The sequence below is a fragment of the Manacus candei genome, unplaced genomic scaffold (genome assembly GCF_025592945.1).
Source record: "Manacus candei isolate 608988 ecotype Guabito, Panama unplaced genomic scaffold, ASM2559294v1 h1tg000197l, whole genome shotgun sequence".
Classification (NCBI taxonomy): domain Eukaryota; kingdom Metazoa; phylum Chordata; class Aves; order Passeriformes; family Pipridae; genus Manacus; species Manacus candei.
Window position 1 is genome coordinate 91,637 of NW_026138245.1, and position 26,671 is coordinate 118,307.

Sequence of the window (26,671 nt, forward strand, 5' to 3'; positions counted from 1 at the left end):
ACCCCACAAATCTTGGGAACACAGGAGTATGGGCTCTCCTAGACCCTTAAAATCCCAGAAACTGGGTGGGTTTGGGCACTTCCAGACCACAAAATATTGAAAAAGAGGGGCTTGGAAACTCCCAGACTACAGAAATCCTGGGAACAGGGGAGTTTGGGACACGTCAGCCCCTCAAAAACACCAGAATAGGGGGGTTGGGAACATGGACACCCTAAAACTCCTCAGAACAGGGGGATTTGGGCAATGTCAGCCTCCCAGTAACCCAGAAATGTGTGTTTGGGGTCTCCCAGCCTCAATAAATCCTGGAAAGAGAGGTTTGGGAACTGCCAGACCCCAACTTTTTGAGGAGGGGGGGTTGGGGGGTCCTGGAAAGGCACTGGGAGGGAACTGGGAGAGACTGGGAGGCACTGGAGGGACTGATGGCACTGGTCCCTGTCACTGGTGTCACTGGTCCCACTGGTGTCACTGGTCCCTGTAACTGATCCCACTGGTGTCACTGGTCCCACTGGTGTCACTGGTCCCTGTTATTGGTGGCACTGGTCCTACTGGTGTTACTGGTGTCACTGGTGTCACTGGTCCCTGTTATTGGTGGCACTGGTCCTACTGGTGTCACTGGTGTCACTGGTGTCACTGGTCCCACTGGTGTCACTGGTGGCACTGGTGGCACTGGTATCACTGGTGTGTCTGTAACTGATCCCACTGGTCCCTGTCACTGGTGTCACTGGTGTCGTTGGTCCCACTGGTGTCACTGGTCCCACTGGTCCCACTGTTCTCACTGGTGTCACTGGTCCCTGTCACTGGTATCACTGGTCACAGCTCCGGGGGTCTCTGGACAGTCCCTGGGGGTCGCCGGGGGTGCTCAAACGGGGCCGTGCAACTCCCAAAATCCAAGAGGGACGAAGATCCCTCCGGGACCAAAAGTGCCAGGACAGAAATCCCCTCCTGCCCACGGAGTGTGAGCCACCCCTGGCCCCCCTGCCCCCCCACACCTTTTCTCTCCCCCCTTTTCTCTCCCCCCCGGCCCCCCCAGCCCCTCCCCGTGGCCTCGGGCCCATTCGGGACCCCCCCGATCCAAACGGCCCTCAGCCAATCCCGAAGCGCCCACGCCGCCCGCGCTCAATCCCAGCGCGCCGCGCTGATGACTCATCAGTCGCCGGGAAGACCAGGCTCCAACACGGCCCCAAACGGTTCCCGGACTTTGCCCTCAGCCAAGCCCAGCGCTCCCCAAACCCCCCAAAACGGCGCCGCCCGGCTGGTTTTGGGCTGTCAGCAGCTGTCCGGCGCTGGGCATGGAGCGTGTGCGGGGAGCTGGGGCCGTGCTGGCGGTGCTGGTGGTGCTGGGAGCCCCCCCGGCTGCGGGCGAGGAGCTCTCGGGTGAGCGGGGGGGGGGGCGGGCAGGGGGTTCGGGTGATAAAGGGGAGGAAAAAAGAGAGAAAAGAGGGGTTGGGAGCCCCAAAAATATCAGTGCGATGGGGGGGCGGAAGGCCCGGAGTGAGTGGGAGGGGGGTGAGAGCCCTAAAGTGAGGGCGGGGGGTCTGGGGACTGTGGGGATGTTGGGAAAGGGGTGGGAGAGGGGGACAAGAGGGTGTGGGAGAGCAGGCAGAGGGGTGCCCTGGGTGTCCCTGGGTGTCCCTTGAGCCCCGGAGCGGTTCCCTGGGGCTCTGGGGGGTGTCGGATCCGCAGTGGGGGGTTCCCCAACCCCCCTGTCCATCCCCGGGGGGCTGATGGGGGGGTTCCCCCCAGCCATGAGCTGGTGCTGGGGCGTCCGTGGGGCAGAGGGGGGTAGGAAAGGGGGGTCCGGGGTGGCCCCCTGAGCTCCCACCCTGCTGTGGGGGGCTGGAGGAAGATGGTGGGAGGACGGGGCACCCCCTGACCCGTGTCCTGCACACACAGGGGTGTTCCCGCACAAGGGAAAGGAGGAGTGCCACTTCATCAACGGCACCGAGCGGGTGAGGTTTTTCGAGAAGCTCATCTACAACCGGGAGCAGCAAGCGCACTTCGACAGCGATGTGGGGGTCTTTGTGGGGGACACCCCGTTTGGGGAGATCCAGGCCAGGAACTGGAACAGCCAACTGGAATGGCTGGAGTACAAACGGTCTATGGTGGACAGGTACTGCCGGCACAACTACGAGGGGATCACCCCGTTCAGCGAGGAGAGGAGAGGTGAGTGTGTGGCAGAGTGGGTCCCCTCGGCCCCTGCCCCGGGAATGACCCTGGAGCCCCTCAGACCCTCTCTGGGAATCACCCTAGACCCCTCAGCCCTCCCTCGTGGCCTTTTGCCCCCTCCCAGTTCCTTCCAGTCCATCCCAGTCTCTCCCAGTGCCCCCCCGCGTCTCCGCCCCGCTGGGGCCACCGAGCTCCCGCCCATCAGCCAATCCCAGCGCGTCTCTCTGATGACGCTCCAGTTGCCAGGCAGACCCAAACCAAAGAGTTCCCTCACCAGGACTCAGCCTCCCAGTCCCGCTCGCTTCCTTCCCAGTCCAGACCAGTCACTCCCAGTCCATCCCAGTCAATCCGAGTCCCTCTCACTCAAATCCCAGACCCTCTCGATCCATTCCCAGACCCTCTCACTCCACTCCCAGTCGTTCTCACTTCACTCCCACATCTCCCAACTCTCTCCCCAGTGCCCCCCCAGCCAAGCCCCTTCTCCCCCACTCTATTCCCAGTCCCTCCCACTGCCATCCCAGTCCCTCACACTGCCATTCCAGTCCCTCCCAAAACCCTCCAAGCCCTCTGCCCTCTCTCCCAGTGCCTCCCAGCTCAGCCCAGTGTCTCCCCCGTCCCTGCCAGTGCCCCCCAGCGTGTCCATCTCGCTGGTGCCGTCGAGCTCCCAGCCCGGCCCCGGCCGCCTGCTCTGCTCCGTGATGGATTTCTACCCTGCGCCGGTGCAGGTGAGGTGGTTCCAGGATGGGCAGGAGCTGCCGGAGCACGTGGTGGCCACCGACGTGGTCCCCAACGGGGACTGGACCTACCAGGTGCTGGTGCTGCTGGAAATCCCCCCCCGGCGCGGGGTCACCTACAGCTGCCAGGTGGAGCACGTCAGCCTGGAGCACCCCCTCAGCCGGCACTGGGGTACGGCCCGGCCCCCCCAGCACCGGGAGGGCAAGGGGGCGACTGGGAGGGAGTTTGGGGGGTGCTGGGGGTGATGGGAGGGGGGTGGGAGGGTCCTAAAGGGGCTGGGAGGGGCTGGGTGGGATCCCTGCAGGGGCTGGGAAGGGACTGGCAGGAGGCTGGAGGGACCCCCGGGTGGGCTGGGGGAGAGCGGGCCGGGCTCTGTGGGGTGCCGGGGGGTGCGTGGGAGGAGGTTTTGGGGGTGCTGACCCCCCCGGCTCCCCCCAGAGATGCCACCGGACACCGTCCGCAGCAAGATCCTGGTGGGGGTCGGGGGCTTTGTCTTGGGCTTGGTCTTCCTGGTGCTGGGGCTCGGCTTCTACCTGCGGGAGAAGGTAAAGGGGGGTCCCCGGGTGTCGTGGCCCCTTATTGGTCTCCCACAGTCTCTGTGCTCCCCCTGCCTCCCCAGCCCTCTCTCACCCCCTTTTCTCTCCCCACAGAGCTCCTGAGCCGCCGGCGGCCGCAGCCCCTCCCCGTGGCCTCGGGCCCAGCCGGGACCCCCCAAACCCTGCCCTCATTTGGGGGGGTCGCCTGTCCCCCCCTTCCCTGCTTTTGTTCTCACCCCACCCAGCTGTTCCCAGTGTTCCCAGTAAAGCTTCTCAGTGCTCTGCAGTCCTGGTTGTTGGGGAGAAGTGGGGGGGCTCCAAGAATCCTGTGAACGGCATTTTTGGGCAGTGCCAGACATTAAAAATCATTGAGAAAGGTGATTTGGGCACATTGTTTTGAGGCCAAAACATTGAAAAAGAGGGTTTTGGGTACTCCCAGACCCTAAAACTCCTGGGAACAGGGGGGGTTTGGGCACTCCCAGGATCCCAAAATCCCGGGAACAGGGGGGTTATTGGGCACCCGTGACCACCCAAAACCTCATTCCAACGTATCCAGGGCACCCCAAACCCCATCCCCAACAATCCGGAACCCCCAAACCCCACCTCGGACCCCCCAAGGCCCGGGCGGGGTCAGAAGCAGCAGTAGCCAATGGGAGAGAGCGCTGTTTTTGCGTCATCAGTTGCCGGGTAGACGAGTCCCGAACTGAGCCCCGATCGGACTCAGCCAATCAGAGACCGCCCTGAGCTCGTTTTTTGGTCAACGGGGGCACTCCCAGACCCCCAAAATCCTGGACAAGACGGGTTTGGACACATCCGGAGCCTAAAAATCCTCGGAACGGGGGTTTTGGACATTCCCAGCCCCCCCCCCCCCCCCTCCCCCCAAAAACCAAGGGACGGGGGGGTTTGGGAACATTCAGACCCTAAAAAATTTGGGAACATGGGGGTGTGAACCCTGCTAGATGCTTAAAATCCCGGGAACAGGGGGGTTTGGGCACTCCCAGAGTACAAAATATTTTGGGAAAAGGGGGTTTGAGTACTCCAAGACCCCCAAAAATCATGGAATGGGGGGGGAGTGGGCACATCTAGAGCCCAAAAATCCTGGGAACAGGGGGCTTGGGGCATTCCCAGACTCCCAAAATCTTGGAAAAAGATGGTTTGGGCACATCCAGAGGCAAAAAATCCTGGGAAAAGGGGGATTTGGACATGTCAGCGCCCTAAAAACCCAGGAACACAGGGGTTGGGGCACTCCCAGACCCCCAGATTCAAGGAAAAATGGGGTTTGGGCACTCCCAGACAGTAAAAATCCTGGGAACAAGGTGGTTGGGCACTCCCAGACCCCCAAAATCACGGGAACAGGGGGGTTGGGGCTCTCCCAGACCCTAAAAATCATGGGAAAATGTGGTTTGGGCACATCAAGAGCACAAAAATCTTGGAAACGGGGGGGTTAGAACATGTCAGCCCCCCAAAAACCTATGAACTAGGGGGTTGGATCACTCCCAGATCCCAAAATAATGGAAAAGAGGGTCTTGGACACTTCCAGAGCACAGAAATCCTGGGAACGGGGGTGTTTGGGTACCCTCAGACCTCCAAAATCCTGGGAACAGGGGGGTTTGGGCACCTTCAGACCCTCAAAATGCGAGGAAAATGGGGTTTGGGCAATGTAAGCCTCCTAATAGCCCCATGAACAGCAGGGTTTGAGGCTCTATCAGACCCCAAACATCCTTGAAAAATGGGGCTTAGGTACTCTTAGACACAAAAAATAGGGAGAACAGGGGGGCTTGGGCAACCCCAGAGCCACAGAATTTAAGGAACAGAGGGGTTTGGGCACTCCCAGACCCCAAAACACTGGAAAAGAGGGGTTAGGACACACCCAGACCCTAAAACTCCTGGGAACAGGGGGTTTTGGGCACTCCTGGACCCGTAAAATCCTGGAGAAATTTGGTTTGGACACACCCAGACTCTGAAACTCCTGGGAACAGGGGGGTTTGGGAAATGTCAGCCTCCCAATAAACCAGGAACAGGGGGCTTGGGCTGTCCCAGAACCACAAAATCCTGGAAAAGAGGGGGTTACTTACTCCCAGACCCCTAAATTTGAGTGAATAGGGGGGGTTGGGCACTCCCAGCTCCTCAAATCTTATAAAAGAGCAGTTTGGGCACCATCAGCATCTAAAAAACACGGGAACAGGGGGGTTGAGAATATTCAGACCCCACAAATCTTGGGAACACAGGAGTATGGGCTCTCCTAGACCCTTAAAATCCCAGAAACTGGGTGGGTTTGGGCACTTCCAGACCACAAAATATTGAAAAAGAGGAGTTTGGACACTCCCAGAGCACAGAAATCCTGGGAACAGGGGCTTTGGGACACACCCAGACCCTCAAAATCCTGAGAACAGGGGGATTTAGGACACGTCAGCCCCCAGAAAACCCCAGAATAAGGGAGCAGGGAACATTGACACCCTAAAACTCCTTAGAACAGGGGGATTTGGGCAATGTCAGCCTCCCAATAACCCAGCAATGTGTGTTTGGGGTCTCACAGCCCCAATAAATCCTGGAAAGAGAGGTTTAGGTACTGCCAGACCCCAAAAACTATAAAAACAGAGAGGTTTGGGCACTACCAGGCCCCCAAAATTGTGGGAACAGCCAGGTTGGGAACACTGAGACCACAAAAGTCTTGAGAACATGGGAGTATGGGTTATCCTAGACCCTAAAAGTCACAGGAACAAGGTTTTTGGGGCACTTACAGACCCCAAAATATTGGAATAGAGGGGTTAGGACACTTCCAGATCCTAAAACTCCTGTGAACAGGGAGGTTTGGGCACTCCCAGACCTGTAAAATCCTGGAGAAAGGTGGTTTGGACACACCCAGACTCTGAAAATCCTGGGAACAGGGGGGTTTGGGCAATGTCAGCCTCCCAATAAACCAGGAAAAGGGGGGTTTGGGATGTCCCAGAACCAAAAAATCCTGGAAAAGAGGGAGTTATTTACTCCTAGACACCTAAATTTGTGCTAACGTGGGGTTGGGCACTCCCAGTTCCTCAAATCTTATAAAAGAGCAGTTTGGGCAACATCAGCATCTAAAAAACACGGGAACAGGGGGGTTGGGAACAATCAGACCCCAAAAATCTTGAAAACATGGGAATATTGGCTCGTCTAGACCAAAAAAATTAGAGGGACGGGGGGGTTGGATCACTCCCAGAGCCCAAAATATTGGAAAAGCGGGGCTTGGACACGCCCCCAACGGCCCTCAGCCAATCCCAAAGCGCCCACGCCTCCCGCGCCCAATCCCAGCGCGCCGCGCTGATGACTCATCAGTCGCCGGGAAGACCAGGCTCCAACACGGCCCCAAACCGTCGCCGGGCTTTGCCCTCAGCCAATCAGAGCGCGCCCAAAAAGCCCCCCAAAACGGCGCCGCCCGGCTCGTTTTGGGCTGTCAGCAGCTGTCCGGCGCTGGGCATGGAGCGTGTGCGGGGAGCTGGGGCCGTGCTGGCGGTGCTGGTGGTGCTGGGAGCCCCCCCGGCTGCGGGCGAGGAGCTGTCGGGTGAGCGGGGGGGTGGGAAAGGGGGGGGGGGGGGAGGGGGGAAAGAGGGGAGAAAAGAGGGGGTGGAAGCCCCAAAAGTGAGTGGGAGGGGGGTGGGTAGGCCTGGAGTGAGTGGGAGGGGGTGGGAGCCCCAAAGTGAGGTTGGGGGGGTGTGGGGATTGAGGGGCCGGTGGGAAAGGGTGGGAGAGGGGGGCAAGGAGGTGTGGGAGAGCAGGCAGAGGGGTGCCCTGGGGGTCCCTGGGTGTCCCTTGAGCCCTGGAGCGGTTCTCTGGGGCTCGGGGGGGGGTCGGATCGACATTAGGGGGTCCCTAACCCCCCTGTCCATCCCCGGGGGGCTGATGGGGGGGTTCCTCCCACCCAAGAGCCGGTACTGGGGCGTCCGTGGGGCAGAGGGGGGTGGGAAAGGGGGGTCCGGGGTGGCCCCCTGAGCTCCCAACCTGCTGTGGGGGGCTGGGGGATGATGGGGGGGGACGGGGCACCCCCTGACCCGTGTCCTGCACACACAGGGGTGTTCCAGTATTTGATAATAAGCAAGTGTCACTTCATCAACGGCACCGAGCGGGTGAGGTTCGTGGGGAGGCTCATCTACAACAGGGAGCAGCAACTGCACTTCGACAGTGATGTGGGGGTCTATGTGGGGGACACTCCGCGAGGGGAGATCCAGGCCAGGCATTGGAACAGCGACCAGGAAGAACTGGAGTCCAAACGGTCTACAGTGGACTGGTACTGCCGGCACAACTACGAGGGTTTCACCCCGTTCACTGTGAACCGCAGAGGTGAGCCTGGGGCAGAGCGTGTCCCCTCGGCCCCTGCCCCGGGAATGACCGTGGAGCCCCTCGGGCCCTCCCTGGGCCCGTCCACGTGGAATTTTGCCCCCCCCAAGTTCCTCCCAGTCCACTCCAGTCTCTCCCACTTTATCCCAGTTTCTCCTAGTGAACCCCAGTCCATTCCAGTCCATTCTAGTCCATCCCAGTCTCTCCCAGTGCCCATCCGCCTCTCCACGCGTTGATGCCACCGAGCTCCCGCCCCTCAGCCAATCCCAGCGCGTCTCTCTGATGACGCTCCAGTTGCCAGGCAGACCCAAACCAAAGACTTCCCTCACCACGACTCAGCCTCCCAGTCCCCATCGCTTCCTTCCCAGTTCAGACCAGTCACTCCCAGTCCGTCTCACTCCACTCCCAGACCCTCTCGATCCATTCCCAAACCCTCTCAGTCCATTCCCAGTCGTTCTCACTTCACTCCCAACTCTCTCCCCAGTGCCCCCCCAGCCCAGCCCCTTCTCCTCCACTCTGTTCCCAGTCCCTCCCACTGCCGTCCCAGTCCCTACCAATGTCCTCCAAGCCCTCTGCCCTCCCTCCCAGTGCCGCCCAGCTCAGCCCAGTGTCTCCCCCGTCCCTGCCAGTGCCCCCCAGCGTGTCCATCTCGCTGGTGCTGTCGAGCTCCCAGCCCGGCCCCGGCCGCCTGCTCTGCTCCGTGATGGATTTCTACCCTGCGCCGGTGCAGGTGAGGTGGTTCCAGGATGGGCAGGAGCTGCCGGAGCACGTGGTGGCCACCGACGTGGTCCCCAACGGGGACTGGACCTACCAGGTGCTGGTGCTGCTGGAAATCCCCCCCCGGCGCGGGGTCACCTACAGCTGCCAGGTGGAGCACGTCAGCCTGGAGCACCCCCTCAGCCGGCACTGGGGTACGGCCCGGCCCCCCCAGCACCGGGGGCACACTGGGGGCGACTGGGAGGGAGTTTGGGGGGTGCTGGGGGTGATGGGAAGGGGGTTGGAGGGTCCTAAAGGGGCCGGGAGGGGCTGAGTGGGATCCCTGCAGGGGCTGGGAAGGGACTGGCAGGAGGTTGGAGGGACCCCCGGGTGGGCTGGGGGAGAGCGGGCCGGGCTCTGTGGGGTGCCGGGGGGTGCGTGGGAGGAGGTTTTGGGGGTGCTGACCCCCCCGGCTCCCCCCAGAGATGCCACCGGACACCGTCCGCAGCAAGATCCTGGTGGGGGTCGGGGGCTTCGTCTTGGGCTTGGTCTTCCTGGCGCTGGGGCTCGGCTTCTACCTGCGGGAGAAGGTAAAGGGGGGTCCCCAAATGGGGGTCGTGGCCCCCCCCTTGCTCTCCCACAGCCTCTGGGCCCCCCCTGCCCCCCCAGCCCCTTTGCTCTCACCCCCTTCTCTCTCCCCACAGAGCTCCTGAGCCGCCGGCGGCCGCAGCCCCTCCCCGTGGCCTCGGGCCCAGCCGGGACCCCCCAAACCCTGCGCTCATTTGGGGGGGTCGCCTGTCCCCCCCTTCCCTGCTTTTGTTCTCACCCCACCCAGCTGTTCCCAGTGTTCCCAGTAAAGCTTCTCAGTGCTCTGCAGTCCTGCTCACTGGGGAGAAGGGGCTGGCGGTGACTTAGGGGGAAACCGCGGGGGGAGCAGAGTTTGAGGGGGGCAGAACCGGCCCCAGGATGGATCGGGAATGGGGAACCCCCTGAGTCCTCTACATGTCACCCCGTACTTGGGGGGGTTTTGTGGGGGCATCTGCACCCCAACAGGGCACCCAGCGCACCCCAAGAGGTGCCAGGACCCACGTAAACCCCGTAACAGAGGTGCTGGGAATCCCAAATTCAGTGGGAGGGGAGTGGTACCCCCCAAAAGTGGATGGGGACGAGATGGGACTGAGGAGTGGGGAATGATGGGAAAGGGGTGGGAGAGGTCAGAAAGGTGGGGAAAAGGAGGATGTGGGACATCAGCCCCTCTTTTCTCATATTTTCCCCCTTTCCCACCATTCCCCCGCTCACCCCACAGCTCCTCGCCCGCAGCCGGGGGGGCTCCCAGCACCACCAGGACCCCCAGCACGGCCCCAGCTCCCCGCACACAGTGAAGCTTCCCAGTTCTCTGCACTCCTGGTGACTGGGGAGAAGTGGGGGGGCTTCAAAAATCCTGGCAACAGGAGGGTTTGGACACTCCCTGACCCTGAAACATCACAAAAGAGGGATTTGGACACTCCTAGACTGCAGAAATCCTGGGAACAGGGGGGTTTGGATATTCTCAGACCTTAAAAATCCTGGGAACAGGGGGGTTTGGACACTCTCAGAACTACAAAATCCTGGAGAAAGGTGGTTTAGGCACATGCGGTGTATCAGGGAGGGAAAAGGTCCGAGAGATACTGGAAGGTGAAAAACTAGACACCGTTGCTACTTAAGAAAGTAACTATTTATTACCAAAGGTGGCTAACAGTGAAAACATAGGCACTCAAGAGAAAGGGATTAGGGAGGAGAAAAGTGAACAAAAAGATCCTAAAAGGAAGGCACAACACCCTACTCACCCAGGTGTCACCTATAAGAGAGTCTTACCCACTCTAACCACCTCTAAAGCCTCTCTGCAGCAGCTGCGTGTTCCGAGGGGCTGGCAGGCTCCCACTCCAGCAGGCGGCCCCGCTAAAAGCAACTTGGTCCTTCGTGTAGAGCCGGCCCCCAACACGGAAAACGTGTCTGCTTTTATACAGCTCATTGAGCACACCTGCCCGGGGAGGTGTGGCCAGCACTGCCCTGTCAGGGGTTCCCAATCCCACCCCCTTGGTTATGTCAGTGCACCCCTCCTGTGCATGGGTGAGCACTTTGGAAATCCCCCCAGGCAGGCGCAGTGAGTCCTGGGGGTCTTTCCCAATTGAGTCTGGGGGCGAGCCTTCCTCACCTCATCATCACTTTCTCCTCCAAATGCCCTTGACGAGCCATTAGCCAATCACAAAAGACCAATTAAAACAGTTTATACAGAAGTTCTCCCTCCAAGGACAAATTTAGTGTTTTATCAGTGAACTTGGCAGGAAGAACTGTAAACTATTGCAGGTGGCTAAGGCCAAACACAGACCAAAAATATCATCACAACTCCATCCCAGTGAAAGGGCTCTGAGCCAGAGAGGGGATGAGAGCCGGGTACAGGCTTGGGAATTACCGGGAGGGGAAAGGGATGTCTAAGAACAAGTCCCTCAGGAGAGGGAAGCAGAGAGGCTGAGTTTTGACCCCAGCACAAGGGTCTGCAGGGCAGAGCAGAGAATATGCCCACAGAAGATTCTTGTGCGTCCGTCTTTGCAGTTCTGACAGGCACTTCTTGTCACAGCCTGTCCTCTCCATTCCAGAATAGCCCCTGGCAACCAAAGAACCAACACCCCACACCATAGTGCAGACCAGCCCATGTGCTTTGGGCCCTTTTGTTGTCCTATCCATTCTGGCCTATCCTCTCCATTCTGGAATGGCCTCTGGAAACCAAAGAACCAAGCCCCCACCATGTGACAGTTCAACCCCATCCGTGTGCCAAGGGCTCCTTTGTGGTGTCACAGCCTGTCCTCTCCATTCCAGAATGGGCCCTGGCAACCAAAGAACCAACGCCCTACAACCCCACAGTGAAGCCCCACCTTTGTGCCATGGGCCCTCTTGTGATGTCACAGCCTATCCCCTCCATTGCAGAATGGCTGCTGGAAACCAAAAAACCAATGTCTCACAGTCCCTAGTGCAGCCCAACCCCTGTGCCATGGGCCCCTTTGTGATGTCACAGCCTGTCCTCTCCATTCTGGAATAGCCCCTGGAAACCAAAGAACCAACACCTCACACCCCCACAGTGCAGCCCCACCTGTCTGCCACGGGACTCTTTGGGATGTCACGGCCTTTCCCCCAGGAAAGAAAGCCTGGAACCTTCAGGTTTCACATGCAGTTGGGGGACACCCTGGGCACTCCATGGGCAGCAAGAGCTTTCTGTCCTGGCCCTTTTTGTCTGGCAGGAATCTTCAGCTCTGTTCAGTTTGGGCAGTCAGACTGGCAATTTCAGCACAGGGCTCCTGCAAGTGAACGACAGCCCTTCCCTCCAGGAAAGAAACCCCTTACCCTCGGTCTCTTCTCCTGTTCCTTAAAACACAACCTGCAGGGGAGCTTTCTGGGATCTCTTCTCTGGGGAATTGGGAAGACAGACCCACTCCCATGTTTAACACCTCAGGCAAAACCACCCTTTGAACACCTTTCCCAACCCTCCCCAACCTTTCCCAAAGCCCAGATTTTACAGGTGTCCTGTAATTCTGGCCCAATCTCACCCAATCCCACAAACCATGACAGAAACCTCTCAGCCTCACGCTGCGTCCTTCCCATTGCTGTGCCTCATGTGCAGGCAAAAGGCCTTAAAATCAAGTACCCAAAATTCATGGCCTGTTCTTTTTCCCAGAAAAGAAGGCATGGTGAACTCTCCAGACCAGGGAATTGGAAGATCTCCCCAAAACTCCTTTGGTACACGCTGCAGGGCCAACGATTCCTCTGCTCTGCCCTGTCGGCGCTGCTTTGTCTCATCTGGGTCCCCAGAAACTGTCAGTGAAAGCCGGGGAATAAAATCTCTGAGCAGTTGGTTGGGTTCCAGAGGTGACCCTACTTCATTCAGTGCTGAAGGGACACAGGAATTGCTCTCTAACACCTGTACATCAGTTCTCAAAACTTTTAACTCTTTCTACATTTTAGCAGACAAAGGAATTCCTGTCCCTGGGCTTACCAGTTCTCTGCAGGAATTCTTATTCTCTCTTCTGTTGGCTCTTGATTTCTCACTTTGCATGATGCTTAGTCCACAATTTTTGTCCTTGTCTTGTCTTTTCCCTGGATAAAGAGAGCCTCAGTAACTGTCTGTGTTAGTTTTGTCTTTGTCTCTGGTTTCTCTAAGGGTCTTTGTGGTTTAGAAATTCTGCCTTCTTGGTGTCCAGGTCTCAAAAATAGATTTCTCTGCCAGGTCTCTGACCACTGAAATATGGCAGGCCTTAAACTTTTCCTTTGTTTTTCTAACAAATGGCCATGGCCCAGAACTTGTCCATCATCCATTGTCTCTTGCCCCCATTCAATCTCCTGCCAGCAGTTTCTCCCCACTGCTGGGTGGGCTCCTTTGTCAAGCACTAGAACTTGTTGGGTAACAGGCCCAGTCCTGTTGCCTATTTTTCGTGGGGATCTGCAGGAGGGCATTGAGTCTTCTCTGAGCAAATTGGCAGAGGACCCCAAGCTGGCTTGCAGTGTGGATGTGCTGGAGGGCAGGAAGGCTGTGCAGAGGGACCTGGACAGGCTGGACCTCTGGGCCGAGCCCATGGGCATGAGGTTCAAGAGTGCCTTTGGTGCCTTTGGGGCCTCTGGCCACAATAACCCCCTGCAGCTCCAGGCCGGGGGCAGAGGAGCTGCAAAGGGTCCCCGTGGGAGAGGCCCTGGGGGTGCTGGTGGACAGAGGCTGAACCTGAGCTAGCGGGTGCCCGGGTGGGCAAGAAGGCCAAGGACAGGCTGGCCTGGATCAGAAAGAGTGTGGCAGCAGGAGCAGGGCAGGGATTCTTCTGCTGGACTGGGCACTGGTGAGGCCACCCCTGGAGTGCTGTGTCCAGCTCTGGGCCCCTCAATTCAGGGAGAACCTTGAGGGGCTGCAGTGGGTGGAGAGCAGGGCAATGGAGCTGGGCAAGGGTCTGCAGTGCATGGCCTGTGAGGAGCAGCTGAGGGAGCTGGGCTTCTCCAACCTGGAGAAGAGGAGGCTCGGGGCTGACCTTCTTCCTGTCCACAACTTCCTGACAGGAGGCTGGAGTCAGGTGGGGGTCAGCCCCTTCTCCGAGGCAACAGGCGATAGGACAAGAGGACACGAGGACCTGCCTGTCAGGGGCTGTTTGTCAGGGACAGGAGCAGGACTTTTTGGAGAGAAAGAGGGATTAGGTATTGAAATGGGCTGCCCAGGGAGGTGGTGGAGTCACCGTCCCTGGAGGTGTTTAAGCAAAGACTGGCCATGGCACTGAGTGCCGTGCTCTGCTTGACGTGCTGGGGATGGGGCGTAGGCTGGACGCCGGTTGATCTCACAAGTCTCTGCCAAGCTCAGGGACTCTGGGCTTCTGTGCCACCCCAGCCTTTGGGGACAGCATGCTGGTGGCTCAGAGGCTCCGTCCTTGCCTTGCCTTGCCCATCTCCTGGCTGCCAGGCAAGGGCCTTGTGACATCACAGCCTCTGTGGAACAGCGCGGGGGCTGAAAAGTGTCAGTGCTGCGTCCCCGTGCCCAGAGCCTGGGCAGAAGTCGGCTGGCAGGGACGGGCAGAGACTGTGCAGAGGTGTCAGCTCGTCCCGCAGCAGCACCATGCCCAGCCAGGGCATCTCCTGGCTCCTCAGGCTCTCGGTGCTCCTGCTCTTGCCTGGCCCACTGGAGCCTTGCAGCCGTGCCACAGGTGCCATTGCTGAGAACCGGGGTTTGCCTTGGATGGCCCCTTGCCAGAAAAGGCAGGAGAGGCTGGAGAGAGGGGAAGGAGGGGGGTCAGGCCGCTGGGATGGTGCCGGCGGGCCGTGAGCCCGAAGCCAGCAAGGCCTTGGGCCCACACGGTGTCAGGGGAGGACTGAGAGCCCCCAGGGAGGAGGAAAGCTGGGCAGGCCCCAAGGCTCCTGGGCCTCTTCCTTGGCAGCCCTTTGGCCAAGGCCCCAAGGCAGAGGTGGGGCTCAGCCCCTGCCCAGCAATGGGGCACAGGCTGAGCCCCAGGGACACCAGACCCAGGCGGCCTGAGCTCTTCTTCCTGCAGCGTCTGCCTGGGGCAGCCCAGCCAGGCCTGAGTCTCTCCAGGAGAGGCCAAGCCCAGCCAGAGAGGGCTCAGCCCTCTGAGGCTGCACTCACTGCAAAGGGAACAAAACATTGGCCCAGAGGACATCCTGCCCCCAAATGGAGAACTGGAAAGGTCAAGAATAAAAAAGTCACCCCCCTCCATTCTTCAAGAAATGTTCAGACCTCTTTCTTAAAAGCATCCAGGACTCGGGTCACCCAATTTTCTCTCTGACAAGGGTTTTTCCATGGTTCCACTCAATTCCCAGCCTACCCAGTATTGGAGAACATAAAGCTGAGTGGGAACAATTTCAAGCATGGCACAGAATTTACAACCCAGATTGAGACATTCTACACCTGAATGGACATTACTCCACTGGACTTTACCTTATGATACTGGATATGACATCACCCTGGATTGGACAGTTCATCCCCAGTTATTCCCAGTTGTGATCGATAGAATGAGGCTATAATTTCGGTTGCAAGGTAAAACAAACAGGTTTATTAATGCTAACAAGCAAAAGTGGCCAGCCGGGCGACCGGGGAGACCCTTGCTCCACCACAGTCCGCAAAATGGGGAACCCAAACAGCAACAATTATACCCTTTGTTGACACCACCCCCCCAAGTCATGTTCATAGTCCATTGGTGGGAGGTTCGCGGGCTGCTCCCTGCTTGGTTCCTCTTTCGCGGGCAGATCTGTGGTTGGCTCCTCCACTCGCGGGCATCTGCCGTTGCTGAGGGGCTTCCTCCAATGATTTTAAAGTCACTAGTCTCTATGAGGCCGTGGTCCTGGAATTTTCCATCGGGAGATGTCATCTAATCATAGGACTCCTCGTGGCTTGCCCCTCCATCTTAGTCCATATCAATATGCCTGTAATCAAACAGCTCCAAAATACTGAGTCACTCTGCGTTGTGTTCTACAGCATACAAACTTGTGGTTAGATATTTCATAATCAGTCAACTCATGACTCTTAACAATGTGGTTAGTAAAATACAGCAACTTTATTAACCCTTTTGAGCAGCAAATTTCCTGGGTTTACTTATAACACCAACAGCTAGAATTTTTTACCGAATGGAGTGCCAGTTGTGCTACAGGAGTTGCAAAACCTAGGCAGAAAGGACACCCTCTGGTGTTTCTGTTGACATGCTCATGGGTTTTGGTCAGTACAACAGTGCATATTTGCAAAATCAGTTTCCAAATGAGGTATTAAAAACTAGTCAGGAATTGGCTTATAAGTCATTGCTTATGATAAGGGATGCAAAGTCAAGACTCCCATGTATTTCAATTGAGCAAGGACCCTCGGAACCGTATGATCAATTTGTAGATCGTTTAAATGAGTCAATAGATTCAGATCCAGACATAGATGATAACATGAAAGCAAAATTCTTAAACATGCTGGCCTATTATAATGCTAATGAAAATGCAAAACAGGTTTTGGGTACACTACCTAGGAGTCCCACTACAGCCCAGTTTTTAGAAGCTGCTGAAAACATGGTCCAACAAGAGAAAGCAGCCTATTCAGCTGATGCTACAACTGCAGCTATAAAACCCCTTTTGTCTGTGGAGACTGACACTTCTTCAGATTCAGACATAAGTTCTGATGATGATGAAGAAAATAATGCTGGAGTTTAGAACAAATCAGCAACATTCCCAGAATTTTTTCAGAATTATTAAATAATAGAATTAGTATAGTGGAGTTTGTTATAGAATAAAGTTGTTATAAGTTTAGAATTATTAACATAAGAGTATTTAGTAAAGAAATCAGTGCTTTAAGAATTTTTAACACACTTTCGCACAAAGAAAAGGGGGAAAAGAGAGATATCAGTTTTCCTCTATTGACTTGCAAAAGTGTTTCATATGTTTTAAGTTTTTTGTGCACAGGTGTTCTCTGAGTATCTGCACATAAATGAAACCCTGGAAAGAAGCTGGTTCTTCAAAACAAGGCTGATGTTGTTGCTGTTGTAGGTAACAGTGAATTACCAAAAGGGCACAGTATTCAGTCTTATTGAGAGCACAATTTATGAGCACAATTTTTTGATATTTCTAAAGCACATAAGTAAGTTAGGAAGCACATAATTATAGAGGTTTAGAATTCAAGAAAGTGTGTTGTGTGAACTTTAGATTCTTCACTATATATTAGTAAAAGAAAGTTTATCTATTTGGTTAAGAAGCTTTAACATCATAAGGTACTAAAGAATTATAACTTTTTAGCTCATAAAACACAGTGATATGGAATTCAAAAGTATGATTGTGTGAATGATTGACAGTGGCTACTGTGAGAGTTTGTATGTTTGCATGTGTGTGTGAATGCATGACGATTAATGTGTTTTGATCCATCAAATACACAAACATCTTCAAATACAGAAGACACATAACAAAAATAAATGGAGTTCCATTTCCAGAAGTGTTTTACACTGAATAAAGATTTTTCAAGAATAAATCCTATATTTAGAAAAACACTTTTAAGAAAATTTAAGATCACAAACCTTGAAGTTATTAAGTTAAGTTTGTTAATGTACTATTATTGTTATATGTAATCATGTTTGTTGATATGTTATTGGTACAATAAGGAGTATTACAGAAATGCAAATCAAATTGTTCAAGAACAAAAAAGGGGATTTGTCGTAAGGCAAAAATTGTGTGAACAATTTTCTTTACATTTCTGTGTGTTTCACCTTAGCATGGCTGGGTGCAGATAGTAAAAAATGCTGCACTACTAATATGGCTGCAGGCCTTGTGCCAAGATGCCAAGGAGGAGTTTTTGGCAGGTGAATAAAGTTTTCTCATCTCCTATGACCACCTGTTGTGGTCCAATTAGCAGGGAACAGCAGAGCATGTTTTCCTTATGTAACCAGTGTAGTGTGAACAAGAAGCTGAGCGTCATGAGCACTATATAATCTGTCTTTCTCCTAATAAATCCGACATTTGCCTGATCATATTGATCCTGGAGCAATCTGTCCATACCCTTCCATCGACACCCATTCCCATTGCACGTATTCCCATTCCCATTCCAGGTGTTCCCATCCAAGTTCCTGGTGGCTCCATTCAATTTCCTGGTGTCCCCATTCCCATTCCTGGTGTCCCTAACCTGCTCCTGGTGTCTCCATCCCTCTCCCCGGTGTCCCCATTCCCAATCCAGGTGCCCCCATTCCCAGTTCCTGATGTCTCCATTCCCATTCCTGTTGTTCCCAGTCTGCTCCCAATGTTCCCATTCCCATTCCAGGTGTTCCCATTCCCATTCCAGGTGTACCCATTCCCATTCCCCCTGTCCCCATTCCCATTCCTGGTTCCCAGGGAGGAACTGCCGGATGCCGGAGAAGGAGCCAGAATTTATTACCCAAAGCAGGAGATTTTCACACCAAAATAAACCCCCTGTGATGTCGCCGCTGTCCCCGTGATGTCACCAATGTCCCTGTGATGTCACCACTGTTCCTGTGATGTCGTCGCTGTCCCCGTGATGTCACCAATGTCCCTGTGATGTCATCAATGTCCCTGTGATGTCACCGCTCTCATTTCCCCTGCTGGTTTACCTTAAAACCAGCACACCAGGGCTGTGCCCAACGGGGGTCCCTGTGGATCATCCAACGCGGGTCCTCCCATGGCTGATGGAGTTGGAGCAGCGGCCGAAGCTCTTCCCGCAGTCGGGGCACTCGGGGCTTCTCTTACCGGTGGGTCCGTTGGTGGGAGGTCAAGGAAGAGCTCTGCCTGAAGTTCTTCCCACACTCCCCACACTTGTGAGGCCTCTCCCTGATGTGGATGGGAAGGTGGGTGTAGAGGGTGGAGCTGTCCCACATTCCCTACACGTGTAGGGCTGTTCCCCAGTGTGGATGTGCTGGTGGCTGAGCAGCTTGGTGCTTGTGCTGAAGCTCTATCCACATTCCAAGCGCTTGTAGGGCCATTCCCTGGTGTGGATACAACGGTGTTTGCAAAGGCTGGAGCTGTCCCTGAAGCTCTTCCCACACTCCCCACACGTGTAGGGCCTTTCCCACAGTGGATCATCTGGTGTCGGAGCAGGTGGGAGCTCTGTGTGTAGCTCTTCCCACATTCCTGACACATGTAGGGCCTTTCCCCACTGTGGATCATCTGGTGGCTGAGGAGGTGGGAGTTCCGTTTGAAGCTCTTCCCACATTCCCCACATGTGTAGGGTTGTTCCCCGGTGTGGATCATCTGGTGTCGGAGCAGGTCGGAGATCTGATTGAAGTTATTCCCACACTCCTCACACGTGTAGGGCCTTTCCCCCCTGTGGATCATCTGGTGTCGGAGCAGGTGGGAGCTCTGTTTGAAGCTCTTCCCACACTCCCCACACGTGTAGGGCCGTTCCCCACTGTGGATGCGACGGTGGGTGCGGAGGGTGGAGCTCTGCCTGAAGCTCTTCCCACATTTCCCACATGTGTAGGGCCGTTCCCCAGTGTGGATGTGCTGGTGCCCCAGGAGGTTGGTGATCCTGCTGAAGCTCTTCCCACATTCCAAGCACCTGAAGGGTTTCTCCCTGCTGGGACGCTGCTCAGGGACCACCAGCTCGCAGCTCCGCCTCAAGCTCCGGCCGCCTTCCCGGCACACGCTGGCTCCTTCCTCCTCACAGCCCCCTGGGCTGGCTTTGGAGCCCCTCCTGCGGGGGCATCTCTGGCCCTTTTCCTCCCCGCTGCCTTCCTGCGCCGGGGAGCCCTTCAAAACGGCCTCTCCCACCAGGCTCTGCCGGGGGGATTTGTCCTCCGCGCTCTCCGGCCTCACCTCGGGGCCTGGGGCAGGAAGCAACAAGGACACGCAGGGGATTTGCCTCCGGCCCACAGGGAAGCCCAAGGACATCCCCCCAACTCCGGCCCCGGCAGGACGGCCACAAAAGACAGAAGACTCACCCAAAGGGGCACTGACTTCCTCCTCACCTGCCTGGGGGGCCCAAGGCATCTTCCTCTTCCTCGCAGCCTCCTCCTCCATCCGCCCAAGCTTTGGGAAGCAGAAATCCTGCTGGGGAGGGAAAAACAAGGGGTGAGCGCGTTGCCTTGGGGGTTCCTCCTGCCCAAGTCCAACTCTAGGACTCAGTGGGCATCTTGTGTCCGTAAAAACCCCCAAAACACCAACATTCAGCCCAAATTCCCCTCCCAGGAGTTCCCCCTCTCTGCTCTGGGGTTAGGGGCGTCTCCTCTCTCTGGCCTGATGGCACTTCTGCCTGCATTGGGGGTCCCCCTTCTCCGGGTTGCCGGGGGTCCCGCGGCTCCAGGGGGTTCCCACTCGCCGGGGTCCCCTTGAGTGTTGCCAGGGGGGTCCCAGGGCTCACTTCTCCCCACTCTGCCTCCCGGGGCCGACCGGCCCTCCTCTCTCGGCTCCCACCCTCGCAAACCTCTTGGCGCTCTCGGCTCCCACCCCGCCTCAAGGCCCCCCCTCCTCTCCACACTCCAAGGACTTCCCCCTCTCCGGGACCCCCGCTTAAGGGGCCCGGCGCTCCCTCTCTGCTCCCCCCCCTCTAGCATTCCGGGGGTCCCCCAGCTCCGGGATCGCCCCTCTCCGCTCTCCCCACTCCGCGGCTACCGGGGTTCCCCCCCGGCTCTCACGGGGGCCCCCAAACCGCTCTCGCCCCCCCCGCCATTGCCCAGCCACCGCCAGGACCTTTTGGCTGCTCTTCTTTGTGCTCCCGCTCGGCTCCTCCCTCGGCTGGGCCGCCGCTTTTGGCGGGTTTCCTCCTCCGGGATCCGCCCCCTGCAGCCCTTCCCCCCCTGGACCAGCCCCCTTGGGCCCCCCTTGGGCCCCCCTTGGGCCCCCCTTGCCCAATAAGTCTGATTATACAGACGAGCAATTGGTTTTAACCCACAAAACACAAATGTATAACCCAGCACCCTGGGGCATGAACAAAGTGGTTTTCCTTGGGCCCCCCCCGAGTCCAAAGTAAAGGGAGAGGGAAAAAAAACCTGCTGGTGGGAGAGCTGTTGCAGTCTGGTCAGAAGTGGTGATTGCAGTCCAGTTGAGGGTGGTGGTCTCAGTCTGGTTGAGAGTGCTGAGCTGCAGCCTTCCTCTGGATCCCACGAGTGGTGGAAAGGTTCCGAAACTCCAGCTTTATATATTCTCCAGTTCAGGCAGGAATGGTCAGTCGTCCCCTCAGAGCAGGGAATTCCATAAAAGGATGCTCAGTTCGTTCCCTCAGAGCGGGGAATTCCATAAAAGGATATGAGAATGCTCAGAGCAGGGAATTCCATAAAAGGATATGAGGATTCTCAGAGTAGGGAATTCCATAAAAGGGTATGAGGACAGGAACACCCCCCCCACCTCGCAGGCCCCCGCCCCCGACAACAGTTCCTGGGAAAATGGCATGGAAGGCCATAGAATACACACTTTTGGGCTACACCCATCCAGTGAGGAATCGGTCCCAGCTGTTCTAACTAGGACACTGTGTCCGTCATCGCTGCCATCATCATCATCATCGGCCTCATGGCAGTCGGTGTCTGGAAGCTCCGATCCGGTAACTCCCGGGATGGGGGTCAGCAAGGGGCACGGATCCGCCCGGCAGCATTCCGGGGATCCTTTGCCACGGGTGCTGATCCCACTTTCTTTCCATAGGGAAATAGGAATAGAGACATTGGGGACAGGGATGGGGACATTAGGGACATTAGGGATGGGGACACTGGGAGCAGGTTGGGGACAGCAGGAATGGGCATGGGAACTTCAGGAATGGGAATGGGGACATTGGAAGCAGGTTGGAGTCACCAGGAATGGGAATTAGTACACCGGGAATGGGAATGGGGACATGGGAGACCAGGATAGGGATAGTGGGGACAGGAACGGGGACACTGGGAGCAGGTTGGCACAGCAGGAAGTGGGAATGGGGACAGGGATGGGAACCCCAGGAATGGGAATGGGGACAGGGATGGGAACCCCAGGAATGGGAATGGGGACAGGGATGGGAACGTGTCTCTCCAGGAGTTGGTTCCATACAAAGGTGGGTCCCTGGCTCGAGGCCACGGGAAGCCCCTTCTTTGGGAATGTCTGGGAACCAGGTGTCAGAGGTTTGAAAAGAGGTGTTGGAATTGTTTCCCAGTGTCCCCCCATTCCCATCTGTGTCTCCCGGGATGGGGTGGGTTGGAGCGGAGCCGCAGGCGCTGGGCAGGGGCAGTGGGGGGAGGGCGGCTCTCGGGGACACCGCGGTGGCCGCGGGGAGGGCGGGGGGTCCTTTGTTCGGGGGCTTTTGGGGTTTGTCCGGGACCGGACAGAGCGGGAGCTGATTTTGGCCACCTCGTTCTCTTTTCCTGAGAGGAAGTTTTTTCCCCACGGGACACCTCGTGGAGAACGACCGAGAGAGAGAGAGAGAGCCCGACCCATCTGGGAGCGAGGTGTTCTGCTTTGGGGACTGCCCCTAGGAAAAGGGACTCCTTCACTGCTGGCTGCGAGCACACGGGGCTGAGAGAGCTTTGAACTGCCGGGACAGTTTCTCCCCCCCACCTGGGGATTTGGGACTTTGTTTTGTTTCTTCTGAAAGTTTTTGGTCGCACCATTTGTTGTTTATTCAGATTTTGTTAATAAAAAGTTGTTTCTTTTCCTTTTCCGCACTTCCACTTGAAGTCTCTTAATTTCTAAGTTGTAATCTTGTTTAACTAAGACCCAGTGCCCTCAGGGGGAGGAGGAGGAAAGGAGACCAAGAGGTACCGTGGCCACTCAAACTGCAGAGGAACAACCTGTGCCAGTAGCAGCTGCCCCTCTACAGAAGAACTCCAAGACCAAATCAGCTCAGTTAGGGAGGGATGAAGGGGAAGCAGAGCCCTCAGAACAGGAGCAAGAGGCAGGGCCAGAGATAATCACCAGATCCCCATCCCCGGCTGAGCTGTGAGAGATGTGAAAAGATTTCAGCCTCCAGCTGGGAGAGCCCCTGCTGACCTGGCTGCTCCAGTGCTGGGATATCATGGCCCAGCATATGGAACTAGGTGGGAGTGCAGCCAAGCACCTGGGATCCCTGTCCTGGGATGTTGGGATTGACCAGGGGATTGGGAAGACGAGAGAGAGGGGATGAGAGCTGGGTACAGGCTTGGGAATTGCCAGGAGGGCTTTTGAAAGGAGAGTAGGGGAAAGGGATGTCTAAGAACAAGTCCCTCAGGAGAGGGAAGCAGAGAGGCTGAGTTTTGACCCCAGCACAAGGGTCTGCAGGGCAGAGCAGAGAATATGCCCACAGAAGATTCTTGTGCGTCCGTCTTTGCAGTTCTGACAGGCACTTCTTGTCACAGCCTGTCCTCTCCATTCCAGAATAGGCCCTGGCAACCAAAGAACCAACACCCCACACCATAGTGCAGGCCAAGCCATGTGCTTTGGGCCTTTTTGTTGTCCTATCCATTCTGGCCTATCCTCTCCATTCTGGAATAGCCTCTGGAAACCAAAGAACCAAGCCCCCACCATGTGACAGTTCAACCCCATCCGTGTGCCAAGGGCTCCTTTGTGGTGTCACAGCCTGTCCTCTCCATTCTGGAATGGGCCCTGGCAACCAAAGAACCAACACCCCACAAGGTCAGAATGTAGCCCCACCCATGTGCCATGGGCCCCTTTGTGGTGTCACAGCCTGTCCTCTCTATTCTGTAATAGCCCCTGGAAACCAAAGAACCAACACCTCACACCCCCACAGTGCAGCCCCACCTGTCTGCCACGGGACTCTTTGGGATGTCACGGCCTTTCCCCCAGGAAAGAAAGCCTGGAACCTTCGGGTTTCACATGCAGTTGGGGGGCCACCCTGGGTACTCCATGGGCAGCAAGAGCTTTCTGTCCTGGTCCTTTTTGTCTGGCAGGAATCTTCAGCTGTGTTCAGTTTGGGCAGTCAGACTGGCAATTTCAGAGCAGGGTTCCTGCAAGTGAACGACAGCCCTCCCCTCCAGGAAAGAAACCCCTTACCCTCGGTCTCTTCTCCTGTTCCTTAAAACACAACCTGCAGGGAAGCTTTCTGGGATCTCTTCTCTTGGGAATTGGGAAGACAGACCCGCTCCCATGTTTAACACCTCAGGCAAAACCACCCTTTTACACCTTTCCCAACCCTCCCCAACCTTTCCCAAAGCCCAGATTTTACAGGTGTCCTGTAATTATGGCCCAAGCTTACTGATATGGTTTGAAGCTGGCTCCCTGCCAAGTCTCCAAACCTTACCACCAGGGTTCCACCCCCCCCCCCCAAACCTCAGGGAGAAGAGGGAGAAAAAAAAAACCTAAGAAAACCCAAAACGAGAGAGAGACAACCAAAGTGAGATATATAAATATATTTACACTTATATACAATTAAAATAAGGGAAAGGGAAGGGGGAAGGGAAAAGGAACAAAACCAAAATATTATATATATAAATATCGCAATTAGCAGCCCAATATCTATCCACTAAAAGAGTTAGCAAAGAAATAGCTCACTACTCTCCTGGGACAACCGAGGGTCGCTCCGGAACGATCGCCGGCAACCTCTGTCTCCCAAGGTCGGCAAGGCCTAACCAGGCCTCGCTCCCCAACACGGCAGATCAACAGCAGGGAACCTGCACCTCCAAGCCGCCGGAAGGAAAGAGAGCGAAGGCCTCTCCTCCTTTCTTATAATCTGACTTACGTAAAAATCGTAGGGAATACTGGGTAAATCTGGACCCTTCCTTGGTTACAAACTGGTCACCAAGGAAGGCCTAGCCCAAACCACCACATTCTCCACCCCTTATTCCATACTATTTTTACGTAACACCTATGTCTCACGTTCGTCTACATCCCGCGCGTATATATACACATATACATATATAGATATATATAGTCCTTGTTGGTCTTTCGGCGCAGTTGTCTCGGCGTTGGAAAATCAATACCGATGTCAGTTCAGTTCAGTCCAGATCTTTGGTCTCCTCAGTCACAATTACAGTTCTGATTAATGGCTGTTTCATCACTGGACTGTCTCATCACTGGATACCAGCACCAGCTTAGTTCAGGTCTCTCTCTCTCTCATCTGGTGACTGGCTTCCTGTGAAAACACAACTCAGGACATACAATTAGTTTTTCCCCAAGGCTAAATTTCCTTGAGGCACACACTGGATGACTCCATCCTTCCTCATTATCCACCACGTATGTCCTGGCCCTTGAGCAAAGACAATCCCACGAATGGGTTTGTCTTGGCCTGAGGCAGGGGTAACCCAAACAGCTTTCCCTAGCATTCCCCTCAAATGGATTGCTGGAACTTTATCTCCATCAACAATGTGAAGGGATTCTGCTTGTGCAGGGCCAGCTCGGTTGACAGAACCCCTGGTGTTAACTAGCCAGGCAGCCTTGGCTAAGTTCTTGTCCCAGTTTTTATAAGTCCCCTCACCTAGTGACTTTAGAGTTGTCTTCAACAGTCCGTTATATCTCTCAACCTTCCCAGCAGCTGGTGCATGATAAGGAATGTGGTACACCCATTCGATACCATGTTCTCTCGCCCAAGTGGTGACTAATTCATTTTTGAAATGAGTCCCGTTGTCCGACTCAATACGTTCTGGGGTCCCGTGTCTCCACAGGACTTGCTTTTCAAGGCCCAGAATGGTATTCCGGGCTGTTGCGTGGGGCACTGAAAAAGTCTCTAACCATCCTGTTGCTGCTTCCACCATGGTAAGTACATAGCACTTACCTTGGCGGGTCTGTGGCAGTTTGAGATAATCAACCTGCCATGCCTCTCCATACTTATACTTATCCCACCGTCCACCATACCACAGGGGCTTCAGTCTTTTCACCTGCTTAATAGCGGCACAAGTCTCACAGTCATGGATAACTTCAGAAATGATATCCATGGTTAAATCCACCCCTCGGTCTCGTGCCCATCTATGGGTGGCATCTCGGCCCTGATGACAGGAAGCATCATGGGCCCATCGAGCTAGAAACAACTCTCCTTTCTGCTGCCAGTCTTGGTCTACTTGTGACACTCCTATCTGTGCAGCTCGGTCCGCTTCTCTGTTGTTATTGTGTTCTTCATTAGCTCGCTTCTTGGACACCTGGGCATCTACATGGTGGACTCTCACATTCAGACTCTTTGCTCTGGCAGCGATGTCCTGCCACAAGTCAGCAGCCCAGATGGGTTTTCCTCCACGCCTCCAGTTCATCTTCTTCCATCGGTCTAACCATCCCCATAGGGCATTGGCTATCATCCACGAGTCTGGGTAGAGGTAGAGTCTCGGCCAACCTTCTCGTTCGGCAATGTCCAGGGCCAATTGGACAGCTTTGAGCTCTGCAAATTGACTGGACTCGCCTTGACCCTCAGCAGCTTCTGCCACTCGTCGGGTGGGATTCCAAACGGCTGCTTTCCACTTCCGGTGGCAAAAGGCCTTAAAATCAAGTACCCAAAATTCATGGTCTGTTCTTTTTCTAAGAAAAGAAGGCGTGGTGAACTCTCCAGACCAGGGAATTGGAAGATCTCCCCAAAACTCCTTTGGTACACGCTGCAGGGCCAACGATTCCTCTGCTCTGCCCTGTCGGCGCTGCTTTGTCTCATCTGGGTCCCCAGAAACCGTCAGCGAAAGCCGGGGAATAAAATCTCTGAGCAGTTGGTTGGGTTCCAGAGGTGACCCTACTTCATTCAGCGCTGAAGGGACACGGGAATTGCTCTCTAACACATGTACATCAGTTCTCAAAACTTTTAACTCTTTTTACATTTTAGCAAACAAAAGAATTCCTGTCCATTTGCTTACCAGTTCTCTGCAGGAATTCTTATTCTCTCTTCTATTGGTTATTGATTTCTCACTTTGCATGATGCTTAGTCCACAATTTTTGTCCTTTTCTTGTCTTTTCCCTGGATAGGGAGAGCCTCAGTAACTGTCTGTGTTAGTTTTATCTTCGTCTCTGGTTTCTCTAAGGGTCTTTGTAGTTTAGACATTCTGCCTTCTTGGTGTCCAGGTCTCAAAAAAAGATTTCTCTGCCAGGTCTCTGACCACTGAAATATGGCAGGCCTTAAACTTTTCCTTTGTTTTTCTAACAAATGGCCATGGCCAAGAACTTGTCCATCATCCATTCTCTATTGCCCAAGGCTCTGTCCTTGCCTTGCCTTGCCCATCTCCTGGCTGCCAGGCAAGGGCCTTGTGACATCACAGCCTCTGTGGAACAGCGCGGGGGTTGAAAAGTGTCAGTGCTGCGTCCCCGTGCCCAGAGCCTGGGCAGAAGTCGGCTGGCAGGGACGGGCAGAGACTGTGCAGAGGTGTCAGCTCGTCCCGCAGCAG

The 26,671-nt window shown here is 55.6% G+C and overlaps 1 protein-coding gene across 5 annotated transcripts in view; it reads left to right on the forward strand.

Moving 5' to 3' along the window:
• Nucleotides 1-26,671, forward strand: part of LOC127464169 (class II histocompatibility antigen, B-L beta chain-like) — a 72,757-nt gene that overhangs the window by 3,528 nt on the left and 42,558 nt on the right. The window contains exons 1-5 of one of the 5 annotated variants that reach the window (XM_051774369.1): nucleotides 1,176-1,374; nucleotides 1,894-2,163; nucleotides 2,791-3,072; nucleotides 3,340-3,446; nucleotides 9,149-9,324. The exons of 1 other annotated variant lie outside the window; for it this stretch is intronic. In XM_051774369.1, the coding sequence (XP_051630329.1) occupies nucleotides 1,290-1,374; nucleotides 1,894-2,163; nucleotides 2,791-3,072; nucleotides 3,340-3,446; nucleotides 9,149-9,157 (753 nt within the window). In that variant the 5' untranslated portion in view covers nucleotides 1,176-1,289 and the 3' untranslated portion in view covers nucleotides 9,158-9,324. Of the gene's footprint in view, nucleotides 1-1,175; nucleotides 1,375-1,893; nucleotides 2,164-2,790; nucleotides 3,073-3,339; nucleotides 3,447-3,551; nucleotides 3,736-8,927; nucleotides 9,035-9,148; nucleotides 9,329-26,671 lie in introns of those variants that run through there. 3 more of the 5 variants (XM_051774371.1, XM_051774368.1, XM_051774370.1) reach the window with 3 other exon arrangements.